Below are 27,112 nucleotides of genomic sequence, written 5' to 3'. Positions count from 1 at the left end.
ATTTAGCCGAGTATTTTACACTTCAGTCTTCTTTGGCTAAATAAAAGGAAATTAATTTTTATTAAGTGTTGTTCCGTCGTAGAAACGAAATTTCGTTTCGATTGCAAGATGAAGAAAAATGTACAGATATGGTGACAGTGTAAATGTATCCTCGGTGGACGAAACGGACGAACTACGTCCAAGTAGAGATAGTTCTAAAGCAAATCTTTTCCTTCCGAAGAAAATGCATTTCAAACGGTTTCAAAGCTCTATTCGTATTAAGCCAACTTAAGTATGACGCACATTATGGTCTCAAACATTAGTGAATTAGCAGTAAAAGATGTTGATGGAGTGATAATATCGGATTTGGAATCGCCGCATGAAATGTAAGAATCTTGCGGCCATTTATCCGAAAATTCATTTGACAACATTAACAAGGCATGAAGGTATTGACTGGAAAAAAAATCGGGCTGAACTCAATTTTGATTATTTCGTTTCGTTTGACCCTTGTCCTTCACCATTGCCTTCTCTGACATTCATTCATAAATACTATTTTCGATTCAGACTTTAACAGACAACTTTGTAAGTGAACGTTTTTTTTTGCGTCTTATATACCAAGTCAATTATAGATAGTAAAAACACGGAGAAGTTATCGGACACATTGATGTTATTATTATTTTAGAATTGTTTTGAAAATAGACATGCTAAGCAAGTGCAAAAAAAACTCGCCTCCATATCATCACGTATACAGAAATCGCGTTTTTTTGCTTCTTCGTTCTTTCCTTCTTTTTTTATTATTAATTTGATTTTGTTTGCTGAATTTATGTCATACACACTCGTTATCGGTTTTTGTCAGATTGGCATGCGATACGCCTGTTACAATAATTTTTCTCTGATGGACACACATTTTTTAACCATTAATTAAATGCACAATTTATTCGACAACAACAGTTGTAACGGTGACGGTACAATATTTTTTGGCTGATAATTCACAGGTCAATAAATTCGACAACTTGTAATAATTCGAGTTTTTTTTCCTTTCTTTCTTCAATAAACTTGAGTAGACAAACAAAAAAAAATATTCTGCTTATTCATTTAAAAATTTTAATTGGTTTATTTACCATAACACAAAATCAATGTCAACTGCATATCAATATATTATTATTGCCGTTGTTGCTGTTTTCATGGTAAAACTTGGAATTTCCTTGTTTTATTGTCCATTAATTTGAGTCAGATTCGATGGTAAAAAAAAACTTTCCAGAGCTTAATTGCACAATTTTTTAAATTTAATTTTTATTTGTATTGCTACTCATAAAAAAAAACGAAATGCAAATTATCATTAAACATGCGAACAATAAACAACATTTTCGTAGCGCCATTTGGAAACTACAACTGAAGTGGCATATTCTTAATGCAAAATCACCAATCGATATCTCATGGTCCATCCGACATTTTCATATGCATCATAATTGCTTTAATCGATGCAATCGAAATCGGTTTAGTGGTGGATGACTTAACAATCGATGACAAAATAATTTAAAAACAAAATCCAAACTTTATGTTTTATTCAATGGGACCGTTTCAGCTGGTAAAACTATTATTTAAGTGAAGGGTTTCGGTTATCTCCGAGGCGAGGTCGAATGTTTATTCACTTGAATTCAAGTTGACATCCGCGCAGTAATTACTAAACAATATTTGTTTACCAAGAAAATGTAAATCAGTCACGTTCAACCATGAATATTGAAAAATATAATTTCGAAATAGTACGTGCTACTAGCATTTCAACATGGAAAGAACACTCAGGAGAAGTAAATATCGACATGCAAAAATGACATAATCCCTTGCTCCCCAGTAAATAAAAAGTTTTCACTTTGAAAGATCAAATTACTATCGACTAACATTCGTCCAGCATGTCTACATTTTAACCTTTTAGAAACGGCAGGTAAATTGCGTGATAATTATTACATCTTCTACTTCATTTGTTTAAAGTATCGAGTCAATGTTTTATACAACTTCATTTATTCGTCTATTATTAGACCAAATAAGTAGTAGATCATTGCTTATTTTTGTCGTTGCTATCGATAATAAGAAATTGTTCGTCGTTGAAAGGCCAACAATTTCAGACTGATACTTTATACGGCTAGTCTTCCAGACATATTCGATTGAATCGATGATCTTATTAGGCGTAAAATGCAGGGACAGACGAATTGAGTAAAGAAAAAGAAAAATGTATTGTACTGACCTGTGAACTTTTGTTATAATCATACAATACTCGCTACGGCATTTAATTACACATAATGATGAGCACTTTTTGCAATTTTATTTCATTTTTTCTTCATATTATGCGCTTCATATTTATGGCAGATCACTGGTAGCATGTAATATCAAATACAATTACTACTCCATTCTTAAAATATTGTTTTTTTTTTATTCTTGTTTCTTCTTCTCTTTTTTTAATTAATTAATTTCCTTTTATTAGCATTTAATTATCACAAATTCGATTTTGAAAATAATGTCAATTTCGTTTTTACTGTAAAATTGTCTTATTAAATCTATTATCAAATTGCGTGCAAGTGTAAGAAGTTTTTTTGTTTCTATTTTTTATCCTTTTTTTATAAAACAAAAATGAACATTTTTAGTCTCTGTGTGGGTTGATTTGCATGAACAACTTTAACACAATGTCAGAGAGGTTGTAACAGATTTTATTTTTGGAAATTTTTAGGGAAAAATTTTTCTTCTTGCTTCAAATTTTATAGATTTTCTTCTTCTGTTTTTTTTTAATGTTTTTGCTATACTTTTTACTTTATTATTATAGGATTACACATTCCGGCCAGGCGATTTGTTCTAATTCTTTTTCATTTTTATTTTTTTATTTATTTTTTATTTACTTTTCTTTCTTCTTTATTTGATTAGTTTATTATTCTTTGTAATTAAATTTACTTAACAAGAATATAAATTGACTAATTTATCATTAATTATTAATATTTTTTTTAAATTTTTAATTTTAATTTTTTATGTTTTGTTTATACAAATAATTAAATTATACTTGTTGCACTATGCAGTTGCACGTTTTATTTTTCTTATTTTCTTTTTTTTTTTGTTTTAGTTTTAATATAATATTTATCTTCATCTCCTCCTTATTTTCTTTTAATTTTTAATTAAATGAATTACTTTAAAATTTAACCTTTTAGAAACGGCTAACGTATCACGATCAATCATCAAAATTCTGCTTCACGTATCGCCAAGTGTTTTGATACAAAATCATTTTTACTATTCATTTCGGTCTCAATGTAACAGAACCCAAAACTGTATTATAATCAGACGACGATTAACCGTTTCGGAAAGGTTAACTCAGTCAAATGAAACATCAACATGAAATGTTATCCGTATCAGTTTTATCTCTATCGCCATCATCAATTTTATTATCATCCTGGTCCTGATTCTGGTTCGCATTATTATTAATATTATTTCCGCTATTATTGTATCCAATTATGTTGCACACATGATCCACTACGCCAAATCCCAATTCAATTAAATTATTTCAGCTAATTGCACCATTAACAAAATGTCAAATGTGCGATCCACTTTCGGGTGGACTTGGTTCAATTGTTGTTGCTAATGATTGTGTTGACGATGTTGGTACGGATGTGTACAATTTTGTTGATGGTATACTTGAATTTGTACTGATATCACTTTTGTAAATCGATAATGTCGACGATGACGATGAACTATTTTTTGGATGATTCATTGTTTGGGTGGGATGATGATGATGATGATGATGATGAGCTAACGTTGTGCTGTTTGTGGTTGTCGTTGGCGCAGGACTGCACGACGTAGTTTCTGCAGTTTTGGAACTAATGCGAAGAAAAAATTTTGCTATAGGATTCGGTTTTGATTTAGTGGTGGTTGTGATTCGCTGTTGATTATTGAGATTGCATGATGGATGTGGAAATATATTGTATGAAAGTTCTGGAACATCTAGTGCCGTCTTGTTGGGCGGTGCCTTTATGTATGGTCGAGTCAGTTCCATTTGCTAAAAACAAAAATTACGAAAAAAAAACATTAATTTCTCAGTTGTAGACTCGCCATCGAAAACAATTGAATCAAAGACTTGTCTCGACAACTTCATTTTCTCCGCTCGAAGAACACGTCATTTTACAATTTTCACACTCGCCACTTCATTTTTACATTGCACACAGCAGTATCACAATACGAAATTATCTCGAAAATCAGAGAAAATGAAATAATCTTTTACGTTTTAGTGCATGAAAGTTGCCTCCAACAACCCCCTGTCCGTACAAGTAATGAAATCATGAATTTATTAAAGGGAAAAAGATAATTAAACTCACACCCATATGCAATCAAAAATATTGTTACATCGTGGCATGGGAAGCGGAGTGTCTGTATAACTTGCACTCTCAAATAATATTCATTCACATTCGCACCCTACATGGCTACAATTTCAGACAAATTAATGTAAAGTGTGTAAACGTATAAGCGATAAACGAAAAGAAAGTCATTTTGTGTCTGGATGTGATTATTTAAATTGGTCGACAATAAAACAGTTGCTAAATAAATTTTTATTTTTTTAACAGCAGCAGCAGCAACAGCAGCTGCTTTATTATAGTGCTAAATACAATAATTCATGTCCTATAATGTTCGTCTGGTCTGTAATTTGGATTTTATTTTGGCATTATGAGTATGGATTGAATTGAATTGAGAAAATTTAAAATTCGATTGCTTCACTGACTGACTATGGACTATATGGAGAAATACCTCAGCCATATATACATGCCACGATCGCTTATTATAATATTAATGCACTTTCATCGATTCATTTCGTCTGTAAGTTGAACGGTAACATTTCATACTTCAATAGCAATTCTTATACTACGTGCATTATATACGTGTCCTTTGTTCGTGCATGGCAGACGTATTTTAATTGCATATTTTCATGTCATAAAGAATATAGAAAATGATCCGTTTCAATTGTGCAATAGCATGATTCGTGACAACGAACGACAAAGTCCTTTAAAATTTCAGAATTTCAGAGAACGGTACAAAATCCTAGAACTTCTTGAAATCATGCAATTACTTGAACTTTGAACAAATTGTTATAATCTTTCATTCAAATGAAGTTCATCGTCAAAACTTATTGCCTTTGTCTTTCCCATATATGTATAGAAACAGAGCAATAACTTATAGAACGACACCAGACATAACGGCTCAGACTAAATGTATTGAAATTGTTTCTCAATGCTAGCAAATTAGACGCTTTTAAATGAATGTATGAATAATGATAGTGCGACGATAACGACAAGGACACTTGTCTAATAAAACAAAATGAAAAGTTAATTAATTTCGGAACGATAGACAGATTCTAACCATTTTGTGTCTTATTTTGGAAGATTTACCTAAATTGTTTCAGCATAGCACTAAATTCATTAAAAGTGACAGTGAGAAAGACAAACGGTTGTACCAGCAGCCAGAAAAAACTCGTTCACTGCGCAGCTTTTTTTTCAATTTACAACATAAAAATTTCATGCGAAGCTTTTCTTTGGAAGTTCTCATATTTCCTACCGTTTTGATTCAATTTAATTTCACCGAAAAAAAAAATCTAATTTTGAGACTTTTGGAAATGTTTTACCGCATCTTAACTTCCATTTCATGTTCAGAGTATATGAGATGTGAACATTGTTCATGATGACTACCGAAGTTTGCTAACTAAAAGTTTTAAAACAATGAGACGCTGTTCATACACATTTTTTTTGTAAAATGTCGTAAGTCATATAGGGTTGGAATGAAGTTTGAATAACACTTTTCATGAAGATCTATGTCGTTTCGAGAAGACAGGATTTGTGTACACAAATCACAGACCGCTGCAGGGAATTTTCCAGTATTTCTTTTATTGGCTTCAGCCATTGCGTACGGTAAGTTATGTTATGTTATGCTGTTCGTACGGTACATGTAAAGGTAATAAAAAAAATCCCGAAACATGTATAAATCTGTTAAATGCACAATTTTACTTAACAAAACTTTTTTCGTTCGTCGTTGTTTGTTTTTAAAAGAATTTCGGAATGTCTGGAAGGTAGAGACGAAAACGAAGATACCAATCCGACAGGAAAATTTACTATTACGAAACCAAGACTCTTAGCCACGATTTTCAATCATGTCTCGCACGTTAGTAAGCGGGTGTGACGCAAGACCTCTATCACAAAAATTTATCAACATTTGTGTAAGGACTAAGCAACATATTTAAAGCAACTTTTTGGCTCACCCCTTGGCTCTAATTACCCCCTAGATGTTGAGAACCGTTAAGGTAATTGTTCAAATAGCGAAAGATACGCCCTGAGAGAGAGAAATTCAAAGGAAAAGTAGCCAAATCATCTGTCACTTGCGACGAATTTTTTTTAGTAAAATTTTGTTGGTAAACTTTTTGTTATTCAAATTTTTGGGTTCAGGCGCAGAATGCGTCACCATCAGCGATGCGATACCAGTTATTTTGTAAGCAAGACACAAAGACTTGCGTCCCATTTACAATTTAAGGGGTTTCGTTCAAATTTCTTTTCAAAATTGAAAATGAGCAGAAAGACAAGCTTGAGTCTAAATCATCTTTTTTGTAATGAATATCATGGGAGATCCATCTGCAGTTTTTCTAAGTTCTTCTCAGTCAAAAGTTTTTGTTTTTACCCTCTGACTTTTCGCCTAAATAAGAAAGGAAAACTCACCTGAAACGACGTCCGACTATGTACATCTCTATCCGTACCACGCTCACTGTCCGGTAATGCAACATGATGTGGACATCTTATAACGTCGCTTTGCACATGATGATACAAATGATTTGATGCACCTATTGCATGATGATCAGTTAGTAGATCTTCAGATTGCAGAGAATCCATACGTAATCGACGGCCGATGTGACTTCTAAAAATTTAGTATTTCGGTTAACATGGAAACATATACAAGACGAATTACGAAGAATTTATACCTGTCATCTGCTGAAGACCCAATTGATGTGCGGACTGGAACGCCGAGTCGCTCCATTCCCGCGTAGCTCGGTGATTGCACTGATAACATCTGAAACAATCAATTGATTTTGTTAGATTGACCTGTTCCAGTAATAAATGTGCATAATTGCGAATGAATTAACAAAAAGTAAATCCAAAGCTAAAGGCCAAGGAATGAATGCTCTGTTCACTGAGCCACATGTAAATGAATATTGAATGTGCCTGAAGTACCAAAACATCAGTAAGATAAAGAATGCAAACGATCTTAACTATTTGCTGGAATGTCTGACTTTAAGAAACAAAAATCCAATGTCAATGAAATATAAATTACCAGAAAAAGTACGTCTGTTATCATTATAGTAATTGTAAACACCAGTGTCTGTTATTTCCATTCAAGGTAATCGCAATTCCCAATATTTTTTTTTTATCATAAAAAATAAGATAAGAAATTGGCTCGACAGCTAATAGACGATATATCACGCGAAAGATAAAGAAATATCAATTTCAAGTCGCCGAAAGGCACGCATGTAACGTCTTGAAGAATATATATGTATACACCTTATACAGATCACATCTATTATATTCTATACGATTCTTGGAATTAGTTTTAATTACTTGGAACACAATGATCATCATTGCTATGTTATGCATATGCAGTAAAGGTCAACCTAATTTAGGAGTGTTCTAAAAACAAATCGCTCGTTGCCACACTCAAATCAATATTAAACTAAGAAAACCCGACTAAGTGCTAAAAGAACGTGACCAGCCCATTTATTTATCATACGTTTGACAATGCATATATGGGTATCGATAACTGACATTCCAAAACCATATTTTCCTACTTTTCGGATGGCATTGCCAAGTGAACGATTCAGGGAATTTTAGATTCTACAGAAATTCAATAGTTAAAACGTACTTACGGGTACTAGTTGTTTCGGCTGCGCGTATGGAGGACTACTTTCTTCTTCAATAGTTGATAGTTGTAAAGCCCCAAAGCCTATAAGGCTTTAATGGTGCAAAATCGTGCGTTAGGTTTTCTGTCACAGTTCAAAATGTAGCTGATCTGCAAAGAAGAGAATAATAAAATTAGAGATTTTCAATCATCATCTTAATTGCCATTTTAGAACCGGCAGACGTATTGTTATATCATAATTAAATCTGTTATTTGTTTTGTTCAACGTATCACCTAGTGTTTCATACTTGTACGTCTTTCTTTTACTATACGGTTTACTATACAAGAGAACTCTAGCAGAAGATGATCGCTTATTTTTGTCGTTGCTGTCGACAACAGATGATTAGCCGTTTCCGAAAGGTTTCTGATTCGTTCGTAGGCCGATTTCGGACTTGAATCAAATTATGAGAAATTTCTTCAAATTCTCAAACTTCCTGCTTTCCTAGAAAACAAGTTACGAAATTCAAACAAACTGATTTGCTAATTAGTGATGAAGTTCTCCATTTCCATTGCTATGAAGCAACGATATATTCATTCATGATAAACATTCGAAACTCTAGCCTCACTAAGTAAATAAATTACAAAGAAGAAGAAGACGAAAAAAAAACTCCAAATCAACACAGACTGGAATTAATTTTCGCGATTGCATAATCGGTGGCATTTTGATAATTTCATGCAAATTCAGTTAAATGAGTGGTTAAATTTTAAGAGCATGTAATCGGTGTCTTTTAGATGTTGACTAGACATTACTTAAGGTAATTCGAATTTTATTCTGGTTACGTATCTCGTCGTCATAGTATCAGTCAAAATTTGCTCAAATGATTTGGCGATGCCATTTTTAATCAATCAATGGTTATTTACCGAAATTTTAAGAAACTTTTGCCTGTTGCTCCTAATTTCTGATAAACGTCAAGTAAAGAAAAAGAACCCGATCCATCATCAACGATATTAAATTACCATGGCATTTGATGGCATCACGATTTAAATTAATTATAACAACGAGCTTTCCAAAACAATTTGTGGTTTCTTGCACATAATATGGTTCCAGAGCAGCACACTCGTTCACGTTATTATAATGCCAGCAAACATTTATAATTCGCATATAATATCGTATTAAACTCGGTGTAATGACGATCTTCTTTGCAAAGTTTAACTCGATTAAATAAATAGAAATTGATTATGGATAATTCAACGAAATACATTTTTCATGTTCATTCAAATCCGTTGTGTGAATATTTATTCGTATACTTGTAACAAGAGCATAAATAATAATATTCCTACAGCATATAATCATGCCGGTTAAAATGTATATAACATCGCATAAAATGCACTTAAAGTTCATCTCTTAACGTTCTTAATGTTCCGATACAGAATTTCAATGCGTTGTCTGTTTGTCATTTATGCTATTTATGAAACAATATTATGATAATTTGCTGCCAAGGTTGCATGCACGTTTTTTCTTATATTTGATGGAAGGAGTTCAGTGTCACCTCATCATCCATCCACATATGTATATTTATATGATGTGACTTCATAAGCCGCTATATATATATTTTGCAAAAATGTTATCGAAAGTGATTGGACGTGCCATTAAATTTTTTATAATAAAAAATTTAAATGGCCTTTTGTTTCGAGAATATGTGCTTTGCTTCAAATTTTAACAGGGTTAATGGCATCTGGAGTTTTTTACAGAAAATATTTTTTGATTGTTCGAAATTGTATACGTGCTTGTTAGTTTGTTCGGTTAGTTAAGCTCAGAACATTTTATCAGACATAATATTTCGAACAAAAAAATTAATAGAAACATTGTATACCTCAATCCTGTACTTGTTATCTAAATAGATAAGTGACAAAAGAAAATATTTAACGAAGGCGCAAAACATTAACAAAAGTCTGAAAATTAATAAAAAAAAATTTGTTGGCTTTATGGAATATTTTTGGCGTTCCGTAGACAAAGCAGATTGCAACAATAAAATTTCGTACAAACCGTTTGAGTAAGACTAAATGTAAAAATCAAAAGCTTACTCACTTTCAGTGAGTTGCAGTAATGTGGATGAGATAAAAAAACAATTACTCACCGCCGATGTACTTGTTTAAAATAAAAAATGAAGACTAAACAGAATCTGTACAACAGTTGCTTAATTAGATCACAAAAGACTAAATGATTTTTTTTTTTTTAATTTGTCTGCTGCAATTTGTGCAAATTATGTTCGTTTCGTATCTTTTGTAGACTAAACTAAAAATTGTTTTTATCATAAAAAAAAGAAAACTTTGACCGTGTTCTATCACCATTCGACTTTGGCTTCGACGTAAGCAGTAACATCATCAGTTGTTTGTCCTTCACTTAACACCTAACCACACAAAATGAGCTTAGAACATTTTTAAGAGAGAGGAGATAAAGTGGATGAAATTGTTCAATTAAGAAACAAATCGTGAAATTCCGTTGTCATTGTTGATTATAAAGGGCAGTTATTGGCATTGGCTTTTCACATCATTTCAGAACTTCAGCAAGATGGAACGTTGTACAAAACGCAGAGAGATTTCAACTTTATAAAGAAAAGTTCTAGGAAGAGTCACCGTCGAATGACTTAGAAGTAAAATTAATTAAAGATATTAACACTCGTGTAGATTCCTAAACGAATTCTGGAGATGTAGAAAGACTCTTTAAACAATCGGCCAAATATAATTTATTATTTTATTAGTCCTCGTTCCCTATTTACAGGTTACAAATATATAAATTTTACTCGTCAATCAATCGTCCTTTTTCGCATCTTCAACAAAGTTTGCCATCAAGTCAGAAGTGAGAATGGGTAAATTGTGTTCTTTGTCGTTTTATCAGCTTGCGAAACGGAACTCAAATCGAAACAGTGAGTCAGCTAATAAAATAAAAAGGAGGAAACGGTATGCGTAGCCTTAAAACCATCTAACAACATAGGTAATGTCTGAAAAATGCATTCAAAATAAAAATTCTCCGTTCAAAAGTGTCATTTTTCATTTTTTTTTTCAAGAATTCTGCAGGCGTTAGAAAAATGATATTTTATGTTGCAAGCAGTTTTTCAGTGTAACGACCTGTCTTTATTGCAAAGATGAAAATAGACAATTGTGAATGCAGCTCTGTGTAGCACAAAAGTGTAAACAAAACCAATGAATGTATACACAAGGTATGGTCTAATGTCAAAATTTGTATGGAGCGGAGGAAATAGCGATTTCATATAAGCAAACTCAACTTTCAATTAAAATCATTGAGAGGTGAGTCTGTTTATATGAAATCGCTATTTCCTCCGGCTTGTATATATAGACCATACCTGGTGTGTACATTCATTGAACAAAACCATTCTAGACACATGTCCTTAACCTGTCATAGACGGCAAGTATATTAACAGTTTTACTATTCAATCTTTTACTTCATTTGATCGAAGATTTCCGAATATTGATTTCAGAAATCTTCTACTTCATTTGCTTTGAACATGCTTTTTGCTATAAAGACTTTGTCATGTATTATTGCTGTTGTTGTCAATAACAGATGACAGCTGTCTGTAACTCGTTAAGAAGTGTTTACCATGATGTTTGAAGATTGGAAATTGTTTAAAGAAATAAACCGCAAATACATGAAAAGATATCGACGTGTAAAGACTAAATAACTGACATCAGTTCCTTTCAAAAATTAAAAAATCAATTGAGTATTCCTTTAATTGCACTTCGTTGGGTGGTATAATAGGACCTATGTGATCCTTGCCGATGAAATTGAAAATTGAACAAATAGATGTTGAACTAAGTTCTCAACGTTTCAGTTGTAAAAACATGAACAATGTCCGAATGTATCCATCAAAAAGGCCATTCGACTAAATTGAAGCGAAAGAGAGAATTCATACGTAAACTATGTTCTTGACTTTTACGTCAAGTATACAGAGCTTTCGAATAAATTAAAAAAAATAAATGAGACAAGCTACATCTTTAGTGCAAATTATTGAAAATAAAAGAGTTAAAGGCTGCACCAAAATTAAGCAAAAGTAATTTAACGTCCGAAAAGATAAGTTTATTGGGTAAAAAAACACAATTGCCAAGCAAAACAAATAATCGTAAAGTCACACAGTTTATTAATTTTACGTAACATTGAATTTGGAACTGAAATGGAATCATAAAATTTTTTAGACTTTTACACATAAAGTCATAATTTTAATAAATTACTGCACTCGAGTGGGATAATGCAGAGAATAAAACCGTAAAGTTTATTAAAAACGTTTCGGATAACTTTGTGTATTTTGTTGATTACACTCTACCCATCTTCAACACTTTCGATCTTATTATGGTGGGACATTTTGAACATCATTAAAACCTATGTCTACCAAACTGAAAATACTATTGGGACAACAATTGAAAATAAAGCGCTTCGGGGAAATCAACACGAATCAGATAGACACATTTTTCATACAAGACGAGTGATAATTCGTTCAAATCCTTACGAATTCAGTCGATGACATGTCGAAAATGTAGCTGCGTAAAACTGTGGACTCATCTGGGGACTCATTCGTCAAAATAAATGTGGTACAATCATTTTAATGACGCGACAACAGATAATTTTATCGAGATAGCGAAGTTGATGAGCCAGAAAAGATATAATTCCATAAATTCACTCGCACGTTATTTTGTAAACCCTCCATTCCACTTATTCTACTAACGAAATCATTTAACCTTGGAAACCATACTTGAATTTAGAAATTTAGACAACTCCTACGCTGTTCTGAACAAGTTCAGTGACTTCTTTTTAATCAACAAAACTCAAATATTTTTCGCTTATGCTTATTGTCATAACTTAACTGTACTGTGCAAGGCTTCAGACCATTAGTCCAGCGAGTCAGATATGTTTATCCAATTGACGAAGACATTAGGAAATGAAAAATGATATATGATTTAGCCTAATATTATCGTGTGGTAAGAGAGGTCAACAAAACATCATCATACCAACAGTGCGACAGCATTTTTTTTTTTCGTTTTATAAGACCCATTCAATTCGTACACTTTCAAACGAATTGTTTTATGTTAATTGTGTATCTTTCGATTGTCTATTGTCAAAAAAAACGTAAAATCTACGGTTGAAGAGATAGTTCTTTGAATGACTATTCACATGTTTCTACCGTACGTTGCGAGTGTATGTGTGCGTGTGTGTGTGAGAGAGAAAGGTATAGAATATTGAGCGAGTTGTTGATGAAGAGACAAAAGTTATTTATAAATTCTAAGTTGCATGGAATATAATAGTATTGTGTGTAAATATCATTCACTGTTTTGAGATTTTCTTTTATTTGTGTGTGAATTATTTCTAATGCAGCGAGCCTGAAAGGGGCCAACGAATTCTACAATAATTCAAAAGCTTACCAGAGTACAATTGAATTGCAGAAACAACGTAAATCAACGATAGTTCTGTTCAACAGTTAGCCTAACATGGGTATATTTGTGTAGCGAAGGAATTCCCGCATTATGCAATAAAATAAGCTATGGAGGTAATAGTAGATGAATGAATGAAAATCATTTTGTAAATATCATGTGAGGTCATTGCCTTTTTTTGTATGAGAAAAAACGAACGCTCTACCCTAGAAATTTGTTAATTTTTGTCACATATAGCTTGCGGCCTGTTATCGTTTTCTCGTGCGGGTACCTCGGCGGGTAACCATTTAATGGCAATGTGCTGAACCATTTAATGGAAATATGCTGGCATCATGTTTTTATATATAATTTTCAATTTAATTAAAATCAAATTGAAATGTAGCATCATATTGTTGTGTGGAGTAGACTCATGACTTATATACACACTTCTCACAATAATTTTATTTATGATTGTGAAAGCGCTGGTGGGTTCATGTGTACATGGCCATCAAGCCAAGTATAGTTTTTTTTTTATGAACAACTAACAAACAAACTAACGTTTACACGATACAGTGTATACACATCAATTCGAGCATCAAGCATTGGTAGCAAAGGTATTTTAAGAAATACATCATCCTATACTTGACCGCCATATATCACATAGAGAGAAAAAAAAACAGATTCATTTAGATTTGTACAAACATTGTGCAAATATGATTGTAGTCATTTGAATTCTCGTACGATTTGAAATATCTCCTGATAGAATACTCTTTTTTTCAATATTTAATTTATCATCCAAAACCCACAGTGCTGATGCCTCATCAATAGTTTACATAACAATAAAGTAACCAAAAGGAATTTACTATCTATGGTCCATCTATTTTAATTGAGTAGGTCATAGACCTAAAAGTTACATTAAATCAACAACATTGTTGCGCAATATTCTTATACATAGACGATAAACTATACTGGGAGGTGCGGGAATCGTGGTTTTACAGAAAATGAAAAGCATTTCTCTAAAACAATATATAATTGAGATAAAAAATGTCTTGCAGATTGTTCACATATTTCGAAACATGGTTCCTATTCGAACGAAAACATAACACCACTGCACTCACGAAACATTTATTCAAAAATGATCACATCAACGTTGATTTTTTAATACAAATCCTAGAAGTTGAAATCATGTGTGCATTGACTTTTCATACACACGAAATTATTCTGTGAGATCTTTTATTGTAAGTTGCCAACATTGCTTCGAAAAAGTGAAACAAAACAAAACAAATCAAAACAAAACAAATCAAAACAAATCAAAACAAAACATGTTTCGGCCACTTGGCAACAAATTACAAGATCTGTTTTAAGGATTAATATTTGGATCTCGTTAATTATTCTTTTATGGTAGCTTAATTATGATTGGACTTAGAGGTAAACAAAGTGAAACATAAAAATATTGTAAGTATTAGGTCGCGAAACAGCACAAATTAAATTTGTTTTCCGTAGATTTCCCACGGAAAAAACAATTTGTTTTTAGCTGTTTCGAAGCAATTTAAATTAAAAAATTTAAAATTTTACTTTGTTTACCTCTAAGTTAAATCTCAATGATGCTACCTGGAAAGAGTGATAATCGAAATCCATGTATTAATCTTTAAAACAGATCTTGTAATTTGTTGCCAAGTGGCCGAAACATGATTTGTTTTGTTTTGTTTTGATTTGTTTCGTTTTGATTTGTTTTGTTTTATTTTGATTTGTTTCGTTTTGTTTCATTTTTTGAAACAAGCATGGTTTACAAAAAAGTCATAGAACAATTCCATGTAATGTTTGCACAGTGTACTCTTGCGAACTTAAATGAAAATAAATCAATGTGATTATTTTTGAATGAATAATTGGTATGGTAAGTGCAATATAGTGTACGTTTTTGATTCAAATAGAAATTATTCTTCGAAATTTTGTTACACAGAAATGCGTTTCATTTCGCTATCAAACCATGATTACCGCACCTCCCTGTGTTTTTGAAAGATTTAAAAGAAATATTTCTGATTCGCCTTGTAAGAGTATTGCGACACACTTTACGATAATGTTAGGTTGTGTGTTGTATAGTGTATACATGCATAAATTTTAGTTTGTAAGCATAGATTAAGAACAAGAATCAAATACTTTTTGATTAAGGAAACAAAAAATGCAAATCAAAACTATCATGGGTGTTGTGAGTGTGTGTTCAAATAAAATTTTGTTTTTAATGGCGGTGTTTTTCTTTTTGTGAAATTGTTGTGTCTCTAAATGTTGTATTGTTAGAAGGAGGTCGAGAACGCGGTGCTTTACGACAGTATTTAAAATATTGTTGAAAAATCATTGTTGCGTATATTTTAGCGTGTAAGAGGAACGTTTGTAACGCTCAAAATACAACCACTTTAGCTACTACATGTCGGTGGTGGTATACATTATTCACTTAAGATTTTAAATTGGCGAGAAATCAGAATAGGTAGATTCCTGATTTGAGTCGGAATTGAAATTTTAAACATCGATGTATGACAGAGATTTCTTGTAAAAACCCGTTCCAACCGACACGATCTAATTTTGATAGCGCAAAAAATGCGAAACTAGGCAGCGTTAAATTGGGAAGCTTGACATAGTTTCAATACCACTATTTCAGTCACTCGGTTTGTTTCGCAGCGCTGTCATCTAGTCCTATTTTTCATTTATAAAGTCGAGCCCAAAAGAATCAAATTTAAATGTAACAAAAAGTAAACCGATAAAAATTGCGAATCGTCGGGCTTCGGTCCGTTTGCCTCTTTTCACTTTTCTTGGACTTACAGTTCTTATACCACCACATCACCAGATATACTCAGTGTTCAGTAAGGAGCTGAGTGTTCACTGGAGAACTAAATGTTCACTGGAGACCTAAATGTTCACTGGAGAGCTAAGTGTTCGCTGGAGAGCTAAGTGTTTACTGGAGAGCTAAGTGTTCACTAAAGAGCTAAGTGTTTACTAAAGAGCTAAGTGTTCACTAAAGAGCTAAGTGTTCACTAAAGAGCTAAGTGTTCACTAAAGAGCTAAGTGTTCACTAAAAAGCTAAGTGTTCACTAAAGAGCTAAGTGTTCACTAAAGAGCTAAGTGATCACTAAAGAGCTAAGTGTTCACTAAAGAGCTAAGTGTTCACTAAAGAGCTAAGTGTTCGCTGGAAAGCTAAGTGTTTACTGGAGAGCTAAATGTTCGCTGGAGAGCTAAATGTTCACTGGAGAGGTAAGTGTTCACTAAAGAGCTAAGTGTTCACTAAAGAGCTAAGTGTTCGCTGGAAAGCTAAGTGTTTACTGGAGAGCTAAATGTTCGCTGGAGAGCTAAATGTTCACTGGAGAGCTAAGTGTTCACTAAAGAGCTAAGTGTTCACTAAAGAGCTAAGTGTTCACTGGATAGCAAAGTGTTTACTGGAGAGCTAAATGTTCGCTGGAGAGCTAAATGCTCACTGGAGAGCTAAATGCTCACTGGAGAGCTAAGTGTTCACTAAAGAGCTAAGTGTTCACTAAGCGCAAAAGATGCGAAACTAGGCAGCGTTAAATTGGGAAGCTTGACATAGTTTCAATACCACTATTTCAGTCACTCGGTTTGTTTCGCAGCGCTGTCATCTAGTCCTATTTTTCATTTATAAAGTCGAGCCCAAAAGAATCAAATTTAAATGTAACAAAAAGTAAACCGATAAAAATTGCGAATCGTCGGGCTTCGGTCCGTTTGCCTCTTTTCACTTTTCTTGGACTTACAGTTCTTATACCACCATTTCACCAGATATACCCAGTGTTCAGTAAGGAGCTGAGTGTTCACTGGCGAACTAAATGTTCACTGGAGAGCTAAGTGTTCGCTGGAGAGCTAAGTGTTTACTGGAGAGCTAAATGTTCGCTGGAGAGCTAAATGTTCACTGGAGAGCTAAGTGTTCACTAAAGAGCTAAGTGTTCACTAAAGAGCTAAGTGATCACTGGAGTGCAAAGTATATGCAATAAAATATCCTATAAAATTGCTGCCTATATCACCCAGATACACGTGTATGTACGTACACAAGCCCATTTTACAACACATGGTAGGTGATTTAGGCAACCAAATGTTAATCTTCCTCTCGCATTTCGATGAGTCATGTAGGAATCTTGTTATTTTTTCTTATTTCTTTAATCTACCTGAAAGTGATAGTATCACTGTGATACAACATTAACTAGCCTTACTAGACCGTTGATACATCCAAAATTTGCTCCATCGTTCATGTACTTAGTCAGCCGTATCTTGACAATAACAATTTTCAGTCATATCCTGTCGGAAATTTGCATCAAGTCTATGAGACGTAATTCCCCTCCACATTCGAGTGTAGACTCTAGACTGTTAGTGCGTAGTGTACTCACTTGTGAAATGATCGACGTATTCAAATGATTTATTAATTTTACATTATTCCGTCTCGGAGGTGCTCCCGTTTGTGTCGATTTACCTTGTAAATACTTCCAACCGATGAAATTCTCGTTTTAAAACAAACAGGTGTTTTCAAATTACATGCAACCTAATATAACTTATTCATGCCTAACGATATTTTACTTTGAATTTTGTTGCACATGTTTACATTGTATCGCTCTACATACGAAATTATTTATTTGCATGAGTGTGTAATTTACAGTACGTTTAAGCCAGACCAGACAGAAAATATCAATATTTTTTTATGAAGTCATCCTAAAAATCTTACAGACTAATACACTCATCACACACTAGACAAAAACAGCACGTTATAATTTTGTTGTTTTTTTTTCTTCATTTTTTTTTCTCTTCTGGTGTACTGGCTGAATCAACTACACCAGCACGATCTTGTAAATCAGACATTGTATTCACAAAGTATTTTCAAACTTGTTATATGGGGTATGTATATACGGTATATACGTATAATGTTTGCCTAAAGTCTGTCTATTTATTGATGGATTATTTTTGGAAATATTTGTTGTTATTAGCCTTACATATCATTTAGTAATTTTGATTTCACTTCAGCAGAAAAACAATTTTCGGTTGAATAAATTTCCTTGCATTTAACTGTTCATTAAATGTGCTAATGAATTAAAATTTTATTAAAATAATTAACAGAAAAAATTGATGTTTTTCTCTTGTTTAAAATACCGTCAGACATGCGTTCGAAATGATTTATTTATGGAAGTTTACTTAAAAGCAGTTAAAATTCCGAATATTTTTTTTTTCTTTTTTTTTTCTTAGAGCATGTAATGACATGGCAGAATCTCTTTATATGTTTACTTTCCAAGAATAGTACGTCTGCTGTGATAACGATGAAATCAAATAATTTCCCATAAAGTGCTACCAATAAGAACAAGACGAATAACGCGCGTTGAATATAATGATGTCAGCGCCATAGCAACACGTTTTTGGAGGCGCTTAAAGAGTATATAACACCGATCTTTGGTGGGATTTTAAAATGAGATTTACAAGGCAAATATTGATAATTGGAATATTCGATGAACATTGCATAATATTCGTTGAATTGTAAAGATATGTGAATGACGTCAAAGAATCGAAATATTTATGTTCTCGTTACTTTGTAGAAGAGCCCGTATATATACTTGGACGTTCGGTGCATAGTGAAAGTTTAAAATTAATAATCAAATTGCTGGCCGCATAAAAATATTTCAATTCACATTCTACTCTAATTAGCCAGTGTTATTGTTGCATGGTCGATGTGGCGACGGCCGGCGGTAGTAGTTTTATAAAATGATTATTGTTTTAAATTTTCGCCACCCACTCAATGTTTGCGTTTTTCTTTTCATTTTTGCTAATATTTTGAGAAATCTTTCAGTTGTTGTATTGTTGTTGAAGGTCTTGGAAGTGAAATACTCCGTTCTAAAGTGTTGGATAGCGTTTCAACACCAAATGCATACGACGAAAACGTTCTCTTTATAAATAAATAAATTTTAACTAGACTCAAAAATGCACGAAATTCAAATACAACAAAATTATTAATCATTGTCATGAGACGCCTCGTGTGAGCCTATATGCAAATGTATGTAAATACCGAACAAAAAAAAAATATTTCGACGGCGGTTGTTCGAATGAGAGACATAAAGGTAATCTCATTTGATAGCGGCGTTATATTTTTTTGCGACTTAAGTGCTTTGTAGAAAATTAAAAAATAATTTGATAGTCATGAGAAATAGAACAAAATTTTTCAGTACACACAATCTCCAAAACCGAATCAGATTATATTGTCTCATGTCTCATGTATAGTACTTCCTCAAAATGTTTTCATTTTATCTAATTTTGTGTTGAAATAAGCTGAACTGCACTACTATCTCTACACACCACATATTTATCGGTATATATTGTATTTTCGTCCTCGCAGCTTGTGATTTTTAACATTTTGAATCTAAATTTAACCACTACTGATTTGATAAAAATAGAAATAAAAATATTAATAATACGAAGACAATATACAAATTTACATTTTCCTATGTGATATTATATTTAGTTATACACAAAATAGTGTAAAGCACTCTGGTCAACTGATAAAAATGTTATTGCCATATCGATGTTGGAAAAAAAGCTGAGTTACACTTAACTGTAAGATAAATAAATGGCGTACATCATGTGTGTACTGTATGCCAAATTGCTGGGCAATCTGTGTGTATGCAGGCTTCTATATTAACATCTGAACGTAATATGTATTTTCAGTACATTTTCCAAGGTCGACACACCACACTTAGTTTCATTTACAGTTACGTTTTTTCACTAGCAATAAATCGTGACGTAGCTCGTAAATTGATTGATTGAATAACATTCAATTTGCAGCCCTCGATACGGAATTTGAACGGATTTTTGTTGTTCAGAAATATCGGAACAGCAGAAACAATTTGAATAGATTCGTTCGAGAAGGTTTTACATTTTATTATACGAAACCTTTCTTTGCCTCTATCACGCTGCTGTGACCTTTTGACTGTAACAATCAAGTAATTTGGTCTTCCAAGCGTTTTTATGGGTATCTCAGGAAACTTGGGACAATTTAACAACAGAAATTCCTTTAGGGATCATTCATAAATAATTTCAACTTCGTACAGTTCGTGATGGAGATAATAAAGATTGAATTGTGATGACAGCACTGGAAAAGCATTACTCGTTGTTCGAGTCATAAATTCATTCAAAAAAGCGTTCCATAATTTATGAACGATCCCTTATATCAATACAATGTTGATACAGAGACACAATGTTTATAACCTTTCAAAAACGGCAACTGTGTCGCCACATAATCATAAAATCTGTTACTTCTATTGTTTACTACCTATAAAATCTTTTACTTCATTAGTTTAACCATTCGTTGTACTATATAAGAGAACACTTAACAGACCTCGTCGTTTTTTTTTTGTCATCGTTGTCGATGACTAGCCATTTCTGAAAGATTATTAAGATTGCAACTCTGCAACCTAGTAAGGTTGTAGGTAGGCCATACGATGCACGTTTCAGTCTACCTAACGTCTGAGCGTATAATCGACAGTCTCGAATATTAATTGACACCTAAACTCTAAATTGTTTAATTGAAAAGACCGATTACAAACAAATTAATTAGCACGAACCGTAATCACGCAAAATATCAAACTTTTATTGCGTCTGGTGTATAATTACCAGATTATTTGTTTTGATGGTCAAAAGAATGAATAAAAATGCTGTCATTCGAAAATATTAACGATCTTGATGCTTTTATCAAGTAATTCATGCCATAGTCATTTACTTCTCGTTTTACTCTGTCAAGTCTTAAGCACTGACAACATAAAAAGAGTAAAGAAAAATGTAAAAAGGTAAAGTGAAACGGTTTTCTTCGAAACAATAAAATAATCTCTCTTTTTGAACGTGTACTCTCCTAATGAATGATGACTTTCATTGAATTATTTATCACGTTTATTGTAGAACATTAACAGGCAGTGAAGCTTTTCTTTATGTATCTGGAATAAAGTGAACTTTTTCATGCCTTTTTTCAAACATAATTTTTGAATTGTTGAATTTGATTTGATTTGTGTTGAGGTAAATCTGTGTAAAATTTTGATGCTACGTCGAGCTTGCCTTCAATTGTCAGTTTTCCGGCCTTATTTTTCAATTGGATTCTTAAATTTTCTACGATAACGGCAAACGGCCTAGACTAGGGTTACCCTCGCTAGTTCTAGCGCTTAAAAACAAGGGCCATAGAACAGAAACTTTTCATCATGCAAAATCTTACAATTTTATACCAATCCATTAACACCATGGGCTCTGCATCTAATATGGCTAAAAGTCAATTACACAAACCTGTCTACATATCAGAAATAAAATATTGTATTCAAAAACGTGAGGTAAAGTTACCTTTACTGTACGGATCCAAAACTTTACCTCAAGTTTTTGAATCGGCTACGCCTCGATCGGCAAATTTCACACAAGAAGTACCATTTCCATCATTTGCCCCATTGTTAAGTAATGTACTATTAAACCCTTTATGTTGCCTTGTACCTTTTCCATATGGCCTCATTTTCCTAGTTTGTCTGAGTCACTACCTTCTATGTCCTGGATTTTGATTTATCCAGAGTCACGCCTTTACTGAACCCCAAATTTTTTGTGAGTTCTACAAGCAACACTCTAAACCTAAAGTGTTACTGGGAAACAATTTTCTATCTACGTATTTGACCCACTCGACATGAGCCCCTGCTTTCGTTCCACTTATTTTCTTTTTCTTGATTACTTTAGAGTGAACAATTTTCCTGAAGGTCACAATATGATTGAGTCACGAGACCAGTACTTCATACGAATTATTAAAAGCATATCTCCACATAAGCTTCTTCACGAAAGGAAAAGTTGCACAGACCGGTCACCCCACACCCTTCTTCCATATCCGTCATTAAATTTTGTGTGATTTTTTATGTTCGAAAAATCATACACAAGATACACATAAATCACATTTCATTTTTAAATAAGGACAGACGGCCAAAGGATCTACCTTTTCTTCTAACCATCGTCGCTTCAACGTGTATTTGATCCTGTATATGGTGTGAGCTGAGCATTGGCTGGTGTATAAGTATTTTAATGCGAAAATATTTAAAGTAACCTTTGAAAGTACTTCAAATCTCTATAGTCTAGTCATAAATATATACAGGGATAATCCGCACGATTTTCGATTTTACTTTGTGTTATATATTTGTATAGTAAGTATTTATCGCTTTACATTTTATTATGCCGGATGGTATGTCCTTCAGAGTTTTTTTTTCCAATTCTAATAAGCTTATCTTTTTGGTGTAAAAATTAATTGCCTACTATAAACGATATCCTCCAGAATTTTTTGTTTCTCTTCATAAATATTTAGTCGTCAGCAAATTTTGGTATTGCAAACAAATTTAAATGCAAACGAAACTCTTATTGGAAACAAATCTACTGCAAAACTAGGGCTAGGACTTAATTTCGATGGGCAATATGAATCACTCTGTGAAAGCTATCTGTATAAATAATCGTACGAGAGATATATCTTCATTCCATAAAACTACATTTTATTTTGCTTAGTGTGAAAATACATGTCTGTTCACATTCATTTATATATCGTCCATATAATGTGGTTTTCGACAATCTTTATTTTTTTTTTGCTGAAGGAGGGCAAGCTACAGTACAGACTTATAGAGTGGTTGACAAACAGAGACATTTATTTATATATAATTTTTGTATAACCGTACTTAGGGTATATTTTCAGTAAAGAAAAGTCATGAGTCATGCCTTTCGGTACATAAAGTAAATGAAAGAGTTATAGCTTTTAATACGAATGCAAAATGACAGACACCTTTTATACGCATGTATCTCATTTCCCGAAAACGTGATAAATGTCAAAATTATGTATGAGTCTTCCGTATAATTGTCAATTTAGATTTCATTTCCGGTTGGATTTGAATTAAATTATTTCTGCATTGCAGAGCTTTTTTTTTCGTAAAGTCATTTAAGTCAAATTGTCTGACGTAGCTTCCTTATTCGAAAAAAAATACGACGTGCTAAAGGTGAAGATGTTAGGTGTGACTTTTAAATTATTATTACTTTTTTGTGTTACATTTCTGATAATGATTCGAAGTGAAACAGTACGTGTCCACATCGACGCGCTACACCTAATATTATTTTATGATACCTGTATGATGCAATTTGTTTGAAATTTTATTACCAACCAGAATTATTGTGGAATTTGAAGAAACAAAAAAAAAATAAAAATCATATACACTGACCTAAACTCCGAGTCGTTGTTTGTTATCAGCAGCAGTTCTTGTCTGGAAACACAAAAAAATTTTCAAGCTCACAATAACAGCTCAACACAGTTCCAAAAACCATCAGTGTGTTATATATATATACGTATGTAAGTACGAGTGTATGAATTGAATTTTTAGTACGCAAGTCGAGACTTGATATTTGATTACACCGAACAGTCGCAGACAATGATATGATAATTATTTAAAAAAAAAGACTTAGTCGCATATTCTTTAGAGCATACATAGTAGTAATAAATCGTTATCACCGCACTTTACTTCACACGAAACACCATTACGACTCAGTACATATGTGTACTATGTATATAATCGTATAGTAGGTAAATTTATCAATAGCACTTTCACAAAGCAACAAATATTCTCAATTGCGCTAACCTTTGATATTGGAATGATTAATGCTTATGTTTCGTTTTTTTTTTATTTCTTCTTTCCTTTTTAAATTATATTTTTTTCCGATACTTATCAACAAGACTTCACGAAACCGTCTTACTCTTGAAAATAAAATAATAAATTCTTATGACGTTGAAGTCTTTTCTGTCTGGATTTTATTTTATACGTTGCACTTTGACTCACTGCTGTTAATTTTATTTGTTTGTTTTAACATTCATATTCCTTTGGTTCTCGTTTTTTTTTGTGTTGTGTATGGAATTTGATTACTTTACCGAGAAAAATTGGGTCATTACAATATCGAATGTCGTACTACATTACACTTAGTGCATATCACCTTTTAACTCGTTTGTGAATGGCAAGACTGACTTTTAGTGTGACGAAAAAAATACAATAAACTCAATTGAAATTTATATATTGAAAATTGTTCTATTCATTGATAAAGCGAAAAAAAAATGAATAAAGAACAACATGAACTGAAACACACAGACAACAGACGATAATTATTATCTTTTGTATGTGGTACAAAAATAGAACAAAAACTATTTGCAATATATGATGTATACGTATTGTACGTATTTATATAGTGTTGCATGAGTATAATATGCAACTATGAAATGCAATCAACAAAAATTGCACAATGCACATTGCACGTCCTTGGAAACAAGTTGGATGTATCATGTTTTGTGACAGCATTAGGCGTATAATGTAAAAAAAAAAATTCCACTGACTAGACCGGAGCCATGACTCCATTTACATTAATGAATCGAACTTTTTATTTTAATTCATTTTCGAGTCATGAAGAAGACAAAAAAACCCGAATGAAAAAGAAATATTTTATTAATGTGTATCTTCGGATCAATTCATAAACCGGCCATTTTCTTCTCTGCGGTGAGACAGACAGTGAGTACATAAAATGTGAATCATATCCGAAACATAGATAACAAAATATCAACCACAAACGACCTTTACATTTTGATTAACACAATCTGTCTGGCGCAGGCATGATTGTTTCATTTCGAATAACAAATTTTGCATTTTTGATCAATCTCCTTTGAATATAATATAGAGATGAAGAATACACACATCGGTGATGTGTCGATAAAATTATTGCTGGTCGGTTTGTATTGCAAGTTTTATGAAAGAAGTGCGGAAAAGTGTAAACCTTTTTTGGATTGGAATATTGTGAGGAACAAACAGATAAAATTAAACTAGACGAGAAGTACATTTTTACACACCTTTTGTCGAACTGAAAATCGATTCTTCATCGTTTCATAAGTAAACATAAACTTCCTTAGGTTCGTACTTGAAACCTTTTCTTTTCATCGGCAATCAACAACAAAATATCAAATGAAATCTTAAACGTTTTCTACATGACACTTGTCTTCGAAAATCGTGTTTTTCCGTTCCAAGTTTGAAAATAAAACCACATAAAACACCGCTTCAGACTACACAAAAATAAATTTCAGAATGTTCTTCTGTAACACCGAAATTTCAGTAATAAAAAAAATCGTTTAGTTGTTTTAGTTCACCCTATTTTAATCCGAGCAACCGTCACATACAGAACAACGAATTAAATACAAATTTCAATGCTCGACGATGGTGTCTACCGAGCAACTGAAGGAAAATATTTTGCGGAACAGCCAACGAGCGGCTAGACATATCATCGGTTCTGTGAAGCAAATACATAAGCACATATGAACGAAAAAAAAAAAACAATTTTATATGTTTCTCGTCGCCGCGCAGTCGTATATGATACTCACATCACGTTAAATATATTCAACAAAACACTGTCTGTGATATTGAGGAAAAAAGTACGGTTGTATGAAAATTGGTAGACACAACGTATTACTGTGCGGTACATATGATAAAGGTTATATATGTTTAAGCCCAGACATCTTAACTTGATAGTGTTAGCGTATCCACAAGCGCAATTGGTGTATTTCATTTTGACATTTTTTTTATGTAACGACTGGCAACGATACACACACACAGGCACACAATTAAAAGTGTGTATGCGCTGACAATTATATTAATGAAATACAAAGAAAATTAGTTTGGTAACGATAGAAGATAGAATTTTGTAAGAAAATCTTTGCATGAGACATCACCCACATAACGAACATGTGCAAAGGTGTGGGGGGGTTTTCCCCCTTAGGGCGAAGTCTAGACGTTAGTTAAGTGGGCTAAAAGAATTTCCTTCCGTCACAACAAATCAATTAATTTTTTAGTGTTTGATAAATTATATGCGGCCATTCAAATCTATCTCCTACACAGTCCGATCTGGTCGGTTATGATTTTCACTATGTGGTTTTTCATATATTTGTCAAAACTACAAAGGTGTAAACTCATTTCCTTGACCTTATTTATTATCTGCAAATCAATTTTGGTTTTTAAGTAAGGTTTATCCGATTCATCTTCAAATTTGAATCCAAAAGGAAAGCTTTCAAGCTCGTATGGCAACAACGATTTTTAAATAAATAATAAGCTCCAGTTTGTACGTCATCTCTTATAGCAAAATTGATATTAAAAACAAATGAAGTAAAAGATTTTACTTTTGTATGCCGAATAAACTTGGATCTGTTCAAGTAATAGAATAGGTTCCAATTATTAGGTTACTGTGAAGAGTTGAACTTTTATTTGAGTGAAGAAATATAAATAAACACAGCGACCTTGTTCAATGGAAAAGTAAATCTTGAAGATCTTTCTTTAAACTTCTAGGAGCACCTCTGTCAGAAACGATGAAAACATTAGAGATGTGTTTTGGCTAGTGTTGCCTTATATAGCATATAGAGTGACTGGATTACGCTTGGCATTCATTGTCATTGGGCCAATCTTAGCCTAAGCTAGACAGGAAATTACGAACAGAACTACGTAAAGTTTGTGGTCCCGACATGAAATGCGTAATATTTGATAGTGCAATTTTCCACGCATGCATGTAATTGTTCGAAATGGGTAATGGGTATCTTATATAAACTGGTGTTTGGACCACGTTTTATCGTACTAAATACCAGTCAATGATTAGTGTAAGAGGCCAATGAATTTCAATTTCTATTTCAGATTTGATTCACGAGACTTGCTAGAAAGGTCATTTTAGTAGCTTTCGAATGACATCAAATTTGACCATATTTGTCACTGCAACTGGACTT

At 32.8% G+C, this 27,112-nt stretch overlaps 1 protein-coding gene and 1 long non-coding RNA gene across 9 annotated transcripts; one reads left to right on the top strand and one right to left on the bottom strand.

The window, feature by feature from the left end:
* LOC119073819 (mucin-5AC) lies at nt 1-25,591 on the bottom strand. 8 transcript variants are annotated; one of them, XM_037179596.1, is made up of 6 exons: nt 25,202-25,591; nt 23,538-24,232; nt 7,907-8,049; nt 6,968-7,056; nt 6,708-6,903; nt 1-4,012 (listed from the first exon to the last, which is right to left on the bottom strand). In XM_037179596.1, exons 4-6 carry the CDS (start codon nt 7,054-7,056, stop codon nt 3,548-3,550), a joined length of 750 nt encoding a protein of 249 aa, XP_037035491.1. In that variant the 5' UTR covers nt 7,907-8,049; nt 23,538-24,232; nt 25,202-25,591; the 3' UTR covers nt 1-3,547. The 8 variants fall into 8 exon arrangements, with proteins under 8 accessions (XP_037035491.1, XP_037035492.1, XP_037035495.1 ...); XM_037179597.1 differs by having other exon boundaries at nt 23,538-24,151; XM_037179600.1 differs by having other exon boundaries at nt 23,538-24,114.
* LOC119073820 lies at nt 9,662-27,112 on the top strand. Its single transcript, XR_005087093.1, has 3 exons — nt 9,662-9,672; nt 11,944-11,958; nt 27,061-27,112. It is a non-coding gene; the product is annotated as an uncharacterized LOC119073820 (long non-coding RNA).

Source organism: Bradysia coprophila, unplaced genomic scaffold, assembly GCF_014529535.1.
Source record: "Bradysia coprophila strain Holo2 unplaced genomic scaffold, BU_Bcop_v1 contig_138, whole genome shotgun sequence".
In the NCBI taxonomy this organism is placed as follows: domain Eukaryota; kingdom Metazoa; phylum Arthropoda; class Insecta; order Diptera; family Sciaridae; genus Bradysia; species Bradysia coprophila.
Note: the sequence above shows the minus strand (reverse complement) of the source record. Positions and strands in the feature narration are given on the sequence as shown.

Bases quoted from the DNA above. Each gene is read 5' to 3' on its own strand.
- LOC119073819 (XM_037179596.1), bottom strand. From the start codon at position 7,056: ATGTTATCAGTGCAATCACCGAGCTACGCGGGAATGGAGCGACTCGGC. The intron at 6,904-6,967 runs GTATAAATTCTT...CTAAATTTTTAG, and splicing joins GGGTCTTCAGCAGATGACAG to AAGTCACATCGGCCGTCGAT. The intron at 4,013-6,707 runs GTGAGTTTTCCT...TTTTGTTTTTAG, and splicing joins ATAGTCGGACGTCGTTTCAG to CAAATGGAACTGACTCGACC.